General features: G+C 43.4%; 1 protein-coding gene across 1 annotated transcript in view; it reads right to left on the bottom strand.

Annotated features, from left to right (window-relative positions):
- LOC116545742 (neuroblastoma breakpoint family member 3-like) overlaps positions 1 to 17,063 on the bottom strand; it is a 39,427-nt gene that overhangs the window by 16,005 nt on the left and 6,359 nt on the right. Inside the window, exons 3-7 of the mRNA XM_032272234.1 lie at positions 16,062 to 16,179; positions 11,225 to 11,335; positions 6,067 to 6,136; positions 2,878 to 3,087; positions 1,604 to 1,708 (exon numbers count right to left, since the gene is read on the bottom strand). Of these exons, the coding sequence (XP_032128125.1) occupies positions 1,604 to 1,649 (46 nt within the window). The 5' untranslated portion in view covers positions 1,650 to 1,708; positions 2,878 to 3,087; positions 6,067 to 6,136; positions 11,225 to 11,335; positions 16,062 to 16,179. The remainder of the gene's footprint in view (positions 1 to 1,603; positions 1,709 to 2,877; positions 3,088 to 6,066; positions 6,137 to 11,224; positions 11,336 to 16,061; positions 16,180 to 17,063) is intronic.

The following is a 17,063-nucleotide window of genomic DNA, read 5'->3' as shown; positions in this document are numbered from 1 at the left end:
CAGAGGAGCAGAAATCAAACACCGCATGTTCTCACTCATAGGCGGGTGTTGAACGATGAGAGCACATGGACACAGGGAGGGGAGCACTACACACTTGGGTCAGTTCTGGGGAAATAGGGGAGGGACGGTGAGGGGTGGGAAGCTGGGGAGGGATAGCAGGGGGAGAAGTGCCAGATGTAGGTGATGGGGAGGAAGGCAGCAAATCACACTGCCACGTGTGTTCCTATGCAACAATTTTGCATGTTCTTCACATGTACCCCAAAACCTAAAATGCAATAAAATAAATAAATGGGAAAAAAAAAAAAAAAAAGAAACTGGTGACGTCAAATTGGTTTAATCGGGACTGAGGGATGTCACTGACAGCCTTGCTCATTGATTTGAAGATGTCATTTACCCACTTTTACTCTTCTCATCTACAATCTCGATCTCCTTAAAGTCAACTTGTCTTATCTACTCAGTCACCCTGAAACTCGGAAATAAACACTTCTACCTTTATCTTGCTTATACATTTTGCAGGATCTTATATGGTATAGAGGATTTCTGTAAATATGATTTAGCCTTTTGCTGAGAAGAACAGGTGGTTCTGTGCCTGTGTCAGGAATCAGTAGCAGGGATATTAACACTAGTCCCCCCCACCTTACTGCAGACTTGGAAAAGTTGCTAAATATTTGACCTCTGTCTTCCATCTTTAACAAAATGTTAATATACCCATTGCCATTTTCTGCAGGTATGGGAAGGATGAAATTAATTTTGATGAAGAAATCTGTTAGTTTCTCAAGACAACACAGGACATCATTCATCACTTTTGTGGTGGTCAACCTATAGAACTTACTGTATGTCTTCAGCTGGTAGTTCAGGAAGTAGGCCACCTGACTCATAAGAAGTCTATGTTTGCTGACTCTGTAATTTGGTTTGCTTTCTTCCTGCTGGGAGCAGTATTTCTCAATGCCTTCTGGAACGTTCACCTCCGTGTTTTTTCTGGAAGGAGGCCTGCCAGATGCCACCATGCTGACGTTTGGGGCAGAACACAGATAACCAGGGACTGGGGAGAAGAAACCCAAACACATGATGGGTTAGAAAATGGTGACATCAAATTGGTTTAATCGGGACTGAGAGATATCACTGACAGCCTTTCCTATGATTTGAAGATGTTTTTTCTTCGCTTTTACTCTTCTTACTTCCTCTCTTGATGTCCTTAAAGTCAACTTGTCTTAACTACTCAGTCACCTTGAAACGTGGAAATAAACACTTCTACCTTTATCTTGCTTATAAGTTCTGCAGGATCTTATACGGTACAGAGAGGATTCCTGTAAACATGATTTAGCCTCTTGCTGAGAAATACAGGTGGTTCTGTGCTTGTGTCAGGATCATTTGCTGGGATATTAACACTAGTCCCACACCCGCCTTACTGCAGACGTGCAAAAGTTGCTAAATACATTAGCCTCTGTCTTCCATCTTTAACTAAATGCTAAAATACCCACTGCTATATTCCTAGAAGTATGGGAATGATGAAATTAACTTTGAAGAAGAGGGTGTACCACTTATCAGAAAAAAGACAGGACATTGTTCAGCACTTTCGTGACAGTGAACCTATAGAAACTACCTTCCGTCTTCAGCCGGCAGCCCAGGTAGTAGGCCACTTGACTCATAAGAAGTTTATTTTTGCTGTCTCTGCATTTCTGTTCTTCATCGTGATCTTTTCAATCTTCTATAAACAAATTCAGAAGAGCAGGTCACATTAAGCAAATCACACTTCACACAAGACCAAATCAGTGTTCGATCATAGCACAAGAACTTAAAATATTCTCAGTGTAAGAATGTGGCATTCTGACAGGAATTTTCTAACGGTCCCTAGATTAAGTCGCCCTAGAAGTATATGAGCCTGCTTTTCAGAACCATGGGACAAAATCTCCCTCATTCAGTAGATCTTAATCACATCCTCTGACCTAAGTCAGTGCAAAAAATTAAACCTTTTCCCCAAAATCCTTAAAAATTGCCCTACTTTCCAGAAGCGTTGCTGCAATACTGATTTATCTAATCATATATCATTGCCAATCAATTGTTAGAGAAATTTATATAGGAGCCTGGACCCAGGGATGAATTCTAACAACCTTTACTGAAAAAAGAATCTGTGGATCAGGCATGGTGGCTCATGCCAGGAATCCCAGCACTTTAGGAGGCTTAAGCAGGAGATCACTTGACTTCAGGAGTTCAAGACCAGCCTGGCCAACATGGTGAAACCCCGCCTCTACTAAATATACAAAAATTATCCAGGTGTGGTGGTGCCCACGGGGGATGCCAGCTAATTGGGGAGTTGAGTCACCAGTACCAGGGTACTCCTTGCTCTTGATGGTGCCACTTACAGATACCACAGGTTCTATTAGGAGCAGGGTTCCCTTCAAGCTCCTCACAGTGGGTACTGTGTGCTATCACTGTGTTTCCCCCAGTGTCCCCAGAACTCAGATTTGCCTACTGGGCCTTAGCAGAAACCAGAACCAAATGGAAGTTCAGTAGTGTCAGGCATTTAGACCAACAGTCTAGATGCTACTTGTCTGCAGAATCTTAGGTGGTACAGAGAGGATTCCTGTAAACATGATTTAGCCTTTTGCTGAGAAAAACAGGTGGTTCTGTGCCTGTGTCAGAAATCAATAGCTAGGATTGTAACCCCAGTCCCACACCCACCTTACTGAAGACGTGGAAAAGTTGCTAAATACTTTCGCCAGTCTTCCATCTTTAACTAAAGGTTAAAATACCCATTGCTGTTTTCTACAAGTATGGGAAGGATGAAACTAATTTTGATGAAGAGAATGGTTAGTTTCTCGAGACAAGACAGGACATCATTCATCACTTTCATGGTGGTCAACCTATATAACTTACTGTATGTCTTTAGCTGGTAGTTCAGGAAGTAGGCCATCTGGCTCATAAGAAGTCTATTTTTGCTGGCTCTGATATTCCGTTTGGTCTCTTCCTGCTGGGAGTAGGAATTCTCGATGGTATCTGGAAAGTTCATCTCTGTGGCCTTCCTGGAACACGTCCTGCCAGATGCCACCATGCTGACATTTGGGGCACCACAGGGAGAGCCAGGTACTGGGGAGAAGAAACCCAAACACATGATGGGTTAAAAACTGGAAACCAAATAGTTTTAATCAGGACTAGGGATGTCAGTTAACTCAAATTGTTAACTTACTGTTGAGAAAAACTTGATCCCTCCTCACAGCACTTTAGGGTCCTTAACCACAAAAACAAGGTTCGCAATGCTTGAGCTGAGAACTGAAGGCGCTGTCTGCAGCTCAGACTCTCACAAGAGTGTGGGAGATAGTGGGCAGTGTCCCAGGTAACGGTCTGCTGTTGCAATAACAGAATTAGAAGCTGGGCGTGTCATGGAATCTTAGGAGCCCTTCATTCCATTGCCCAGGGTTTGCTAAAACACAGGCCTCCTGGTCTCACCTGAGGTCACAACAGATGGGGACCATTACTCTATAAGTCACTCTCAGTATCTGTGTATCGTTGTGACAATGCCACAGTCCCATCTCATTTCCAATACATCTAAGCATGTGCCTCATTTTTCATCTCTTATGTGTGTAAAACCATCAAGGCAGAAACAGTTTCCCAACACATGATACCTTCTTAATGCTAGTCATGAAGTCAGTCACCTCTCCTTCTCAAATGTTAAAACAGAATTTAAGGCTTTTCCACAAGTTTAAGATATCAATCTATTACACTGTCATGATATCCTCTGAGTCTTCTGCAATTTTTTCTGTATCCACTAGAAAGTCAATGAGTAATTCATTTCTTAAAAATGTTTTCTTTCCTGGCTCAATATTCTTCTTGCTGCATCCCATGGTTATGCTGATTTAGTTTTTCTTACTGGCAGATACCACTACACTGATGTTTGTGGCAGAAGAGTCTTTTCATTACACTTAAGACCAGTGAGATGTCCCTACGTCCAAAGCTTCCTCTATGTGGAGTGATTTGTTTTTTAATGTGACTGCACACTACATCTCATTCTTGTCACTTATGGGTATCATTCTAGTCCCAGAAGAGCTCTTTTCAAGGTATCAAGTCATCAATATCATTTCTATAGAGATCTCCTGAAAACAAGTGTGACCATCTTTCTTGGGAAGTCTTGTAAACCTGATATGATTTTGTTGTTTTCATTTTGTTTTTTCTATATGTTGAAAATAACAGGGCCATGAGTGGCCCTTATGGAATACTGTTTGATAGATATTTTTCTGAGTTGGTCTAACACCATTGATGTGTGGTTGCATCCCACTAACCAAACACAGCAAGATCAAGGTGTGGTTGGTAGTCCTCCGTGTTGCTGTGCAATAGAAGGCCAATTTGAGATGAGAGGAACGAGTAGGGAAGAGTGATCACCTGAACCACCTCCTCACTTTCTCAGCTTTCATTGCCACCTAGGTTTTGTGAGCCTGAGACTTGGGAGACTGTTCTGTAGCCCAGGTCTCCTATGTTTGGCTGCTGGGCTTGCCTGAGTTGAGGGTGCAATGGGTGTGACCCTGGGCTGCCCAGCATTCATGTGGCAATGAAGGAAGGAGGACTGGATCAATCCCACTGGAAAGCGTGCCTCTCTGCAGCCCCCACCATCCTCCAACTACACTGTAAGGATACTGCTTTGAAATATATCAAAGGCTTTAACTAAATGTATGTTCTGGTATCTGGGAGGCCTGACCTGTGGCAGAATGAAAAGCTGTCAGGTTTCTTCATTTTAAAAATGATGAACCTGCAGGTTCACAAAGTTATGTGGCTTACTTGAGGTCACACATAGATGAGTTTTGAGAACGGCTAGTAAAAGCAATTACAATAATTATTCCATAATTATTCATAGGATCCATGTCATTCAGTAAATATTCATATAATTATTCAGTTATTATTTGTTGACCAATTTGTACCAGGCATTTTATTCAAAAGTGTGCACATATTTGGACAGCATATCTTCATCATAATCTTCAAAGTAATGCTGTTATCCTAAGAATCAGGTAAGAAACCTGAACAAGAGGGCTGGCAAATCATGAATTTGGTCATATTTCCATTTTTGGTTTCTGTGATGCTGGATGAATGACCACAATGAGTCATAGGAGGAGTATCAATTCCTGTATTATTTTCCAGGACAGAGCTGTTCCCTCCTAGAGTATTGGGCCCAAAATTCAGAAGTGTCTGCAACCTTGCTTTAACAGCATGGGAAATAACCTCTATTACCTGGAATTTCCCTGTAACTTAGGAATATACAAGAGAAGTATGAGACTTGGTCTTCCCTTGACTATATTTAATTCTCTTCTAAGGAACACCAATTATTTTTACTAAGACTTTTGCTATTTTTCTTACTTTCTTTCTTTTCTTTTTCTTTCTTTCTTTCTCTCTTCCTCTTTCTTTCTTTCCTCCTCCCCCTCCTTCTCCTCCTCCTCGTTCTTTCTTCTTCTGCTGCTTCTTCTTTCTTCTTCTTTCTCTCTTTTTTTTTTTTTTTTTGACAGAGTCTTGCTCTGTCACCAGGCTGAAATGCAGTGGTACAATCTCGGTTCACTGCAACCTCTGCCTCCCATGTTCAAGTGATTCTCCTGCCTCCGTTTCCCAAGTAGCTGGGACTACAGGCACATGCCAGCACGCCCTGCTATGTTTTGTGTTTTTAGCAGAGACAGGGTTTCAGCATGTTGGTCAAGATGGTCTTGATAACCTGACGTCATGATCCATCCGCCTCGGCCTCCCAAAATGCTGGGACTTCTGGCATGAGCTGCCACACCCGGCTGACTTTTGCCTTTTTGTAACCACAATATATGTTTTATGAAGAAGATTTTACTGATGGCTCTATTTAGAAAGAATAAATATCAGCTATGGTTCACATTTTATGCCCTGGACTTACTATTTTTATGATTTCTCTTTGGAGATTAAATTCTCATGTAAATAGAAAAATACTTATTACTTATAAAAGCAAATTCGTTATTGGTTTGAGTTTCTGATGCTGAAGCACAAACTGTTGACTTTCTCTTTCTCTGTCCCCATCAGTGCTGCTCATTGTCTCCCAGTATGACCTGGCCATGCCCCTGCACTTACCCTCATCCTGCTCAACCATCTCCATGCACTGTCCAATTCCATCCGTGATTCAGGCTCCTCCCAAGGCTCCCTGAAATGGGTACAGGTCTCAGGATGTCAGACACATTCCAGGCACAAAAGTAACCCATACTGTAAAGCGGGCAGCTGTGTTCCCACTTCCCTGAAGTTGGCAGTGATGTCCTAGGACAGGAAGCAATACTTTCCCTTGTTAGGGGTCTGTTCTTCATGTATCAGTGTCTCTGATCTAATGCACACAACTGTCCTGAATATGAATGAACTTGCTAAATTTCTGATTTCTTGCTAGGTGGCTAGAAGAGATTTTTAAGGCTTCCTTACTTACCCATGTCTGCTGAAGTCTGAAATCTTACCAGTATGATTCCTTTTCTTGTAAGGGGCAGCTTAGGGAAGACTGGACCCATTGCCATGCAAAGAGAGGTAAAGTGAACTTCTACTCAAAGCAACCTTGAATTTGAAACTGGGTCTTCCACTGTTTCAAAGCTGGACTGTAGGTCCAAATGTGTACATATTTGGACATCATATCTTCATCAGAATCCTCAGACATGTGTCCTCAAGGGCTTGTGTGTCGGCTGTACTCAGCATAAAGTTATTACTCATTATGTCAAGTTATAATTAATTTGCCAGGATATAATTCATTATGAAGATAAAGTTATTTATCATTATGGCAAAGACAAATTTAGAAGACTTATTAAATTTACTTCTTTGTTTCCCCAGCTGGAAACACTCAATAGCTGCTGATATCACCAGTGTCCTCTGAATACCTTGGCTGTGTTAACTACTTTGACTCAACATGGAGCTGAGGCATTGGTGTGCTGTACCTTGAGATGCTGAAACATGGCTGAAGTCCAGGGTTACTGGCCCAGGCCATCCACTGAGGTCATCTCATGTGGCATCGGCCACTGGTTCCGATGAACCCACCATCACTACATTTCTCATGAATCACCAGTCACTAGGCTGACAATTGTGTGAAAGCTGGGATCCTATTTTACTCACCTCTGTGGTCATGGTTCTTAGCTAAGGGCCCAGCACAGAGGGGCCTCTCAGCAGTGTTCATCCATGACTGAATAAAATTGATTAGAAACCTCCGACCCTTTCACCTATATTTCTGTCCCCAAAATCTTGTAAGGATGCTCTTTCTCTCAGAATGCTGCAAATCCCCTTCCCTAGAGAGGCGCCTGCCCTACACCATCCCTGAACGTGGATCCTCTCCTGTGGGAGCTTGAAGGAAGACTAGCCTGTTCTGAATTTTTTTTTTTTTTTTAGGTGGAATTTCACTCTAGTTACCCAGGCTTGAGTGCAATGGCATGATCTTGGCTCACTGCAACCTCCGCCTCCTGGGTTCAAGTAATTCTCCTGCCTCAGCCTCCCAAGTAGCTGGGACTACAGGTGCGCACCACCATGCCCAGCTAATGTTTTTGTATTTTCAGTAGAGATGGGGTTTCACCATGTTGACCAGGATAGTCTCAATCTCTTGACTTTGTGTTCCACCCACCTCGGCCTCCCAAAGTGCTCAGATTATAGGCGTGAGCCACTGCACCCAGCCAATCTGAAAATGTTCTCTTATGCTTCCCCCGTCATTAGGAGCAATGTCCTTTGACATACCCTCCCATCCTCCAGGCTGCCACAACACCTCAGTTGGGTAGAACTACCGTATCTTGTTGAAAGGATCTGTTTGTGTTCTTCCACTCACTGGCTTCAGTTTCTTTAGAGACATTAAATACCTGAATTCCAAGTGTTTAGCATAGTATAAAGAAAAGTAAATAATAAATATTTATGGGAAACTTCCCTCAACTGAAGGTGCAGAGGAATAGCATAAGGATCACTGCTTCATATACAAGCAAGGGACACTTACTCTGGCACCTGACCTAGGGCAGAGCTGTTCAATGTAAGAATGGACATCTCCAACCCTTCTCCAAGCACGGTTATTCCCTCTAACCCACACTGACCTGAAGAGCATAACTGTTAGGCAGCCCCAAGGTCGAGGCTCCCGGGTCTGGGGTGGAGGCTCACGGTCACATTCTCCCCCTCCTGGAGTTGAAGCTGCCCCTCACTATAAGCAGCTCTGATTTAACCTATGGCTCTCTCTGGCCAGAGGCAGGAGATTCCTGTGGAGTAAGTTTCCCAGACCCCACTGCTCAGCTCATGCTGCTCCTTGAGAATTTAAATGATCATAGGCATTGCCCATTTCCCCTCAGGCTTCTGTCCCAGCCTGTCCTTATTCTCCCCTTCTTTGGTTTTCATTTACCAATGCCTTGCCCTTTGTGGATTATTCTCATCTCCTAAACCTGCTGACTTTCTTTCTTTCACCTGTTCCCTCAGCTCTGGGATTCCAGCGTGTAGACTCAGCTCAGGCTCCTGCAGGAGACACACAGAGTCAGGTCTCAGCTGAAGGTCCCAGGCAGCATTGAAAACCATCTCAATTCCTCAGAGACTCAGAGAAAACAGAGCAGGAAGGGACCTCGGAGAGGTAAAAAAGCCACTACCTTACCTATGAGAAACCTGAAGCCCAGAAAGACTGAGACTCTCCCGGGCTCCCTCCCTCACCGCTTGGTGGCAGCAGATCTCACACACAAGCCTTGGCCTCAGCCTCCCTGTGCAGAGCAGGTAACTCACCCTCCAGAAGCTCACTGCTGCCTTTCAGAAACTTTAGATGAAAAACAGCAATTTCCACTGTGATAACAAAGAGTAAAAGCCCCTTTCTTTGGACAAACTCTATCATAGTTCTATAGTCCTGGCATTTATACTTAGTCAGCTGTCATTCACTAGCTACTAGATCGGGGCAGGGAGCACACAGCATTAAATAGCGTTTCACACAATCCTGCTTTCCTGGCCTGCGCTCTCAGCTCCTCCATTCTTCTTCAGAAACTTTCTTCTGCTCTAACTGCTGGAGAGTCCAGGCCCTCACCTGGGTCATTTCTCCATGAAGATCCCTGTTATTTTCTTCCTCTCCTGGGGACAGAGAGGGCAGAGATTTGTTCTGGGACTCTAGAGTCTTAGGTTTTCTCCTAAGCCAGCCAGGGCAGCTGAAAAGAATCATGACTGCGAGATGTCAGGTGAGTGAAGAGGAGCACGGGCTCACAAGGCCAGCCCCTCATGGAGATGGTCAGGACCATGACATGGGCAATACCTGACCAATTCTGCTGGAGATGATGCAACAAGGATTAAGTGGAGGATGCTGTCATGAGGAGAAAGGGGAAGAACTAAAAGAGCGGGGGAAGAAGAAAAATAAAATGTTTTCAGTAACAATAGAAAAAAATGCAGAGCCCGGAGACAAAGCCCCCTGTCACAGAGGGTTTGTTCCAGGCTGAGAAGCCTAATCAAGAAATTCCTGCTGGAATTTGCTGGGCCCCATTTCAAAATGGTTTTGGATCAGTGACTTTGTTCCCTCCACTTTCCCTCTTTTTGAACAAGAATCACTAGCATCGTTATTCTGTGACTGTCCCACCAGTGCACATTGAGGACAGATAAGCTGTTTGTTCAGTTTCACAGGTCAACAGAGGTAAGGGGATTATATCAAGGATCTGTACTTGGGCCAGACACGGTGGCTCATGCCTGTAATCCTAGTACTTTGAGAGGCCTAGGGGGACGGATCCCCTGAGGTCAGGAGTTTCAGACTAGCCTGGCCAACAGGGCAAAACCCCATCTCTACTAAAAATACAAAACAATTAGCTGAATCCAGTGGTGCATGCCTGTAATCTCAGCTACTCAAGAGGCTGAGGCAGGAGAATCGCTTGAACCCTGGAGGCAGAAGTTGTAGTAAACCAAGATCACACCCCTGCACTCCAGCATGGGTCACAGACCAAGACTCACTCTCAAAAACAAAAACAAAAAAGAATCTGTACTTAATGGACACCCTCAGAAGCCTCATTCACACTTGGTGTAGATGATTTAAATGAGATTTTAAACTTTCGATCAGATTAGAGCTACATGACATTTTTCACTTTGAACTAATGCATTCACGACAGGAAACCTGGAAACCTTAGGTGAGAGGTTGAATGAAGAATTGCATCTGTGAGGAACGTGAATGTCTGCAGACTAGAAGTTGAACTGTGATAGGTGGAATTTCTAAAACGGTCTCCAAACATGCTGTACCCTTATCTCTGGAACCTGTTAAGCTGATGAGACATTTCTGTGATTATTTTGTTACATGGCAGTCATATGACTTTAAAGAGTGGTATGGTTTGGCTCTGTGTCCCCACCCAAATCTCATGTTGAATTATAAGCCTGAGTGTTGGGGGGCTGCTGGCGGGAGGTTATTGGATCATGAGGATGGTTTCTAATGGCTCAGCACCATCCCCCAAGTGTCGTCGCATGAAAAAGTTTCCATGAGATCTAGTTGTTTAAAAGTATGTAGCACTTCCCCCTACTCCTCTCTCTCTCTCTCTCTCTCCTCTCTCTCCCCCCCACCTCCAGCCCCCACTGGCCATGTGAAGACCATGCCTGCTTCCACTTCCACCATGATTATAAGTTTCCTGAAGCCTTCCCAGAAACAGAAGCCTGCATAGCCCACAGAACCCTGATCTGAGTAAACATTTTTCTTTATAAATCACCCAGGTCATTCATTATAACACTGCAAGAACAGACTAATACAAAGGCTGAGCTTTCCTGAGTGCGCCAGATGGAACCACATCACTCCCTAAGTGTCAGAGATTTCTCTAGTGGGTAGGAGAAGACATAGTCAGATAGAGGATGGGAGCTGGAGAAGAATTCCATGGGCTGTTGTTGGTTGGAAGATGGGAAAAGTGAGAAAGAATGCAGGTGGCCTCTGGAGTCAGGGTGTCTCCTGGCTGAGAACCAGGAGCACTGAAAAAGGGATCTCAGTCCTCCACCCACAAGAAGAGGAATTCTGCCAATACATCTGTAGTGAACTTGGAAGAGTAGCCTGAGCTCTAGATGAAAAACACAGGCAGTCAGTAACTGGATTTCAGCCTCCTAAGACCCTGATCAGAGAACCCAATCAATCCTGATTTCTGTGGTTTCAAACCACTAACTTGTTATAATGCGTTCATAGGTAGCAACAGAAAACTAGTTACAGGTGCCTATCTGTACTCTGGTTATATTTTCACATACATGTATGCTAATCCCTATAGGCACAAAAAAGAAAAAAAAGCAAGGGGCTACAGTAAAATGTTATACTTACCTTTCTGGGAGCACTGTAAGGGCTGTTCCAGAGCCCTTGCAACTTGAAGAAGATAATGAAGGGCATTTCAGGCAGGTGAGAAGTGTCTCTTCAATCTTACCAATCCAATTTCTGAAAGAAAGAAAAATAAAAAGATGTTAAATATGTAACTCCCAGCCAGGTGTGGCGGCTCATGCATGTAATCCCAGTACTTTGGGAGGCTAAGGTGCATGGATCACGTGAGGTTGGTAGTTCGAGATGAGCCTGACCAACACGGAGAAACTCTTTGTCTACTAAAAATACAAAATTAGCCGGGTGTGGTGGTGCATGTCTGTAATCCCACCCACTCGAAAGGCGGAGGCACAAGAATCACTTGAACCCTACAGGTAGAAGTTACAGTGAGCTGAGATTGCACATAGCACTCCAGCATCGTGGCTCATGCCTGTAATCCCAACACTTTGAGAGGCTGAGGAGGGTAGATCACCTGAAGGTGGGAGTTCAAGACCAGCCTGACCAACATGGAGAAACCCTGTCTCCACTAAAAATACAAAATTAGCTTGGCATGGTGGTGCATGCCTGTAATCCCAGGTACTCGGGAGGCTGAGGCAGGAGGATTGCTAGAACCCAGGAGGCAGAGGTTGCAGTGAGCCAAGATCTCACCATTGCACTACAGCCTGCACAACAAGAGCGAAACTCCGGCTCAAAAACAAACAAATGTAACTCTGCATAACATTATCTGAAAATTCATCATCTACATTTCTAATAGAAGGATTTTCTTTTAGCTCTTTCACTTGTGATCACCAGGCAAGGTTTGATAGTAACTATCTGTTACCAGCATAGACGAACCAATTCAAGGAGAGCAATAAACAGGACTACTACTAAGTTCCCCCAAAGAAAGTCCTTAGAATAAAATATCTCCTCTAGTTGACACAAGAGTAAGACAATGGTCCATTAGATAAAATCCCAATCTAATAAAAGCTGAAATGTAATGTCTGTTTCCCAAATTTTAATGTTGTTCAGGCTCCATCATGGTGACCAGGGATTGGAAAAGACTGCAAGGAGCCTCTGAGGAATCTGGGGAGGGAAGAAATGTAGTCTGTATTCTAAGAGGGGACTAAGGTGATGGCTACAAAATTCTACATATCTACTGAAATTATTGAGTTCTATATTTACAATTAGTGACTTTTATTACAAGTAACTTGTTCAATGAAATTTCTGGTTTCTACTCCAACTTGTAAGGAGCCAGGAGGTCACCACTTGTTCTCACAACAAGAAAAAAGCTGAACAAACTGAAATTTATCAAACCTTATTAGAGGGCCTAGAGGAGAGGTCACAGGGCATATTGCCAGGCTGAAAACAAGAAAGACAGGCAAACACAGGGAACAGAAGTTGCTGAAGCCAGCAAATGGGAGGAGCACTTAAATGGTACTGACAGATTACTAGAAGCTGAGGGTGGCCTGGCTTGAGCATTCAAAACTCCTTGGGGCCCAGATTTAGGGGGGATCTCACACTTTTCTAAGTTTTACCACCTGGAGCCCAACCAGGTTCTCATGGTAAAGATCAGAAAAATGCCCACAGAACTGACACTGCCGACTTTAGTACTAATTATAAAGCTACAGTAACCAAAGAGTATGGAAATTTGTGAAGGAAGAAAAAAACAGACAAATAGGTCACTAGAAAATAATTCAGAACTTGGAAATAGACTGATCTTTGAGAAAGGCACAAAGGCAATTTAACAGGGAAAGGATAGTCTTTTCAACAAATCGTGCTAGAATGACTAGATATCCACATGTGAAAAATAAATAAGTCTAGACACAGATTTTACACCTTTCACAAAATGGATCTTACCCCTGAATGTAAGGTGCAAAACTCTAAGACTCCTACAGGATAACATAGGGGAAAATCTGGTGACTTTGTGTTTAGCGATGACTTCTCAGATAAAATGTCAAAAGCACAATCCAGGAAAGAAAAAATTGATAAGCTGAACTTCATTAAAATTAAAAACTTCTGCTCTGTGAAAGACATTGTTAAGAAAATGAATAAACAAGTGATAGACTGGGGAAAAAATATTGGCAAAATACAGATCAGATCAAAGACTGGTGTCCAAAATATATAAAGGACTCTTAAAACTCAATAATAAAAAAGCAAGCCACCCAATTCAGAAATGGGCGAAAGATCTGGATACTTCACCAGAAAAGACATATGAATGGCAAAGAAGCATATGGAAAAGATGCTCAAAATCACGTGTCACTAGGAAATTGCATGTTCAACCAATGAGATGCCACTACACTATAATATATACCTAATAGAATGGCTCAAATCCAAACAAGTGACAATACCAAAGGCTGTCAAAGATGCAGAGAAACGGGGACTCTCATTCACTGCTAGTGGAAATGCAAAATGCTAGTCACTTTGGAAAACAGTTTGGCAGGTTTTATTTTATTTTATTTTTTTTGCAAAGCTAAACATAGCCTTGCTCCATAATCCTGCAAATAGCAGTTTTAGGTATTTACCACAGTAATGTGAAAACATGTTCACTCAAAAACTTGCATCCAAGTATTTACAACAGTTTTGCTCATACTTGTCAAAAACTGGAAATAACCAAAATGTCCTTTACTAAGTGAATGGCTAAACAAACTGTGGAATATCTGTACAACACAATATGATTCGTGATAAAAAGAAATGAGCTATCAGGCCATGAAAAGACATGAAGGAACTTTAAATACATAATGCCAGGAAGCAACTAGTCTAAAGACTCTACACACTTTATGATTCCAACACTAGGACATTCCAGGAAAGTCAAAACTGTAGAGACAGTGAAATGATCAGTGATTGCCAAGTGTGGAGGAGGGGTGAATTGGTTGAGCACAAGGATGTTTTCAGCAGTGAAATTTGTGTGGTACTGTACTGAGGATTCATGACACTAGGTAATTGTCAAAACCCACAGAACTATGAAACTTCAAGAATGAACCCTAATGTAAACTATGGAGTTTAGTTAATAATAACATATCAATATTGATTGATCAATTGTAAACATGTATCACACTAATGCAAGATACTAATGATAGAGGAAATTGTGTTCTAGGGGACAAGAGAGAATAGGGGAATTCCCTGTGCTATCAGCTCAATTTATCTGTAAATCTAGAATTATTCTAAAAATAATATCTATTAAATTTTATTAAAATTATGACATGATAGCCCCAAATCAAAATTTTGGTGGCATCTTGTTACTGTGTGACCAATACTGGGCATTGGGGTAGATCAACCTGGAGTCAGAACGGTCGGAGATATCAACGCTTGTGCCTTCAACCTCTGGCTCTGCGGGTGACCCTGGAATCCAGGGAGCAGATCAGTTACCTTGAGACAGCCTCAGTGCTCCAGATAGTGCAGACTTCTGGTAAGGACAGGGAGAAATCATCTCAGGGCAGTAATATGGCTGATATAGATTTTATTTTGGACGTGGGTGAATCTTGAAGTCTAAAAAGTATTTAACTTAGAAGACAGATGCTCTCTGCTCATGATGTTAAGAACAAATTTAGAATCATTGTTAAACTTACATCTTTATTTCCCTAGCTGGCCGGGACCTCATCAGTAGCTGCTGATGTCACTAGTGTCTTCTGATCACCTTGGCAGTGTTAACTGTTTTGACCCCAACAGGAAACTGAGGTGTTGCTTGTACCTAAGATGCGGACACCTGGCAGAAATCCAGGGTCACTGGCCCAGAGCAAGTCATCCAGCTGTTGATAACAACCAGAAGGGGGACCCAGCCATCCACTGAGGTCATCTCCATGCAGCATGAGCCACTTGCTCTAATGAAGCCACCATTACTACACTTCTCATAACTTGCTATTCACTGGACTGAGTTCTGTGAAAGCTGAGATCATATTCTTACTCGTCTCTGTGTTCATGATTCCCAGCTTAGGGTCTGGCACTAAGGAAGGTCTCAGCAGTGTTCACTGAAGATAGGATAAAACCGACTACAGACATCCAAACCAATCACCAACATTCCTCTCCAAAGTGTCCTACCAGGGATGCTATAATTTCTCCCAAGATGCAGCAAGCCCCCTTCCTACACCTGTAGACCCCTGCTCTACACCAGTAATGTCCCAGGATCTTCTCTGGGACACTGGAGGAAAAACGGGACTACTCTGAAGCATTCCTCTTACGGTTCCTCTTGTCATTAGGAGCAATGTCTTCACCTCCACTCCCATCCTCTGGGCTGCCATGACACCCCACTTTCAGAGATCTACTATATTTTCTTGAAATCATGTTTCTGTGTTCTTTCTCTCATGAGCTTGAGTTCCTTGGGGAAACACTACTATTTGAACCCCAAGTGCTTAACAGTGTAGAGAAAATTAAACACCCAGTAAATACTCATATCATACAGAGACCTTCCTCAACTGAAAGTGCAGAGGAATAGTGTAACTATCACTGCTTCATATACTGGCAAGAAACATTTACTTGGACACGTGATCTAGGGCAGAACTGTTTCATTTAAGAACAGACATCTCTAACCCTTCTCCAAGCATGTTTCTTCTCTCTAACCCACACTGATGTGAAGAGCATCCACTGCTACGGCAGCCCCGAGGTCGAGGCTCCTGGGTCTGGAGTGGGGCTCACGGTTGCATCCTCCCTCTCTTGGAGTTGGTGCTTCCCCTCACTATAAACCAGCTCTGATCCCCGCTTTGGTTCTCCCTGGCCAGGGTCAGGAGACTCCTGTGGAGTAAGTTTCTCTCTCAGTCCCCACTGCTCAGATTGAGCTGCTCCTCGAGTGGTTGAATGATCATAGGTCCATTGCCCATTTCCCCTGAGGCTTCTGGCCCAGTTTGTCCTTATTCTCCCCTTCTTTGTTTCTCACCTGTTCTAGCATTGACTTGTCCTTTGCAGTTTATTCTCTTTTCCAAAACCTGCTGACTTTCTTTCTTCCATCTGTTCCCTCAGTTCTTGGCTTCCAGGGTGTGGACTCAGCTCAGGCTCTGCAGGAGAAACACAGGGGCGAAAGTCAGGAGTCAGACCCACAGAGGTCAAAGGCAGGTTACAGGTCCAGGAAGTGTTAAAAACCATATTAGTCCCTCAAGGACTCAGAGAAAACTGAGCAGGAAGGGACCTCAGAGAGGTACAATAAGCCCCCACTTTACTGATGAGAAAACTCAAGTCCAGAAAGACTAAGACTCTCCCAGGCTCCCTCACCACCTAGTGGCAGGAGATAGACCACACAAGCCTTGGCCTCAGCCTCCCTGTGCAAAGCAGGTAACTCACCCTCCAGAAACTCACTGCTGCCTTTCAGAAAACTTTGGATCCAATACAGCAATTTCTCCTTGCAAACAGAGTAAAAGGGCCTTTCCTTGGACAATTCTTTATCATGGTTCTATTGTCCTATTACTTATTCTCAGTCTATTGTCATTCACTGACTTGTAGATTGGGGCAGGGAGCACGTGAGGATTAAATAGTGCTTAACACAACCCTGCGTTCCCAGTCTGGGCATTCAGTTCCTCTATGCTCCTCAGGGAGTTTCCTCTGCTGTAACTGCTGGAGAGTCCAGGCCCTCACGTGGGTTATTTCTCCATGAAGATCCCTGTTATTTTTTTCCTCTCCTGGAGATAGAGAGGGCAGAGAATGGTTCTGGGACTCCATACTCTCAGGTTTTCTTCTAACCCAGCCAGGTCAGCTGAAAGCAATCATGACTGAGAGAGGTCAGGTCTGTGAAGACAATCTCAGAGGAACACGGGCTCACAAGGACAGCCCCTCGTGGAGATGGTCAGGACTGTGACACGGGCAATATCTGACCAATTCTGCTGGGGATGACTGACCAAGGATTAAGCAGAGGATGCTGCCATGAGGAGAAAGGAGAAGAACCAAA

The sequence above is a fragment of the Sapajus apella genome, unplaced genomic scaffold, assembly GCF_009761245.1.
Source record: "Sapajus apella isolate SASKATOON/1434 unplaced genomic scaffold, GSC_monkey_1.0 scaffold355, whole genome shotgun sequence".
Taxonomy (NCBI): Eukaryota; Metazoa; Chordata; class Mammalia; order Primates; family Cebidae; genus Sapajus; species Sapajus apella.
Note: the sequence above shows the minus strand (reverse complement) of the source record. Positions and strands in the feature narration are given on the sequence as shown.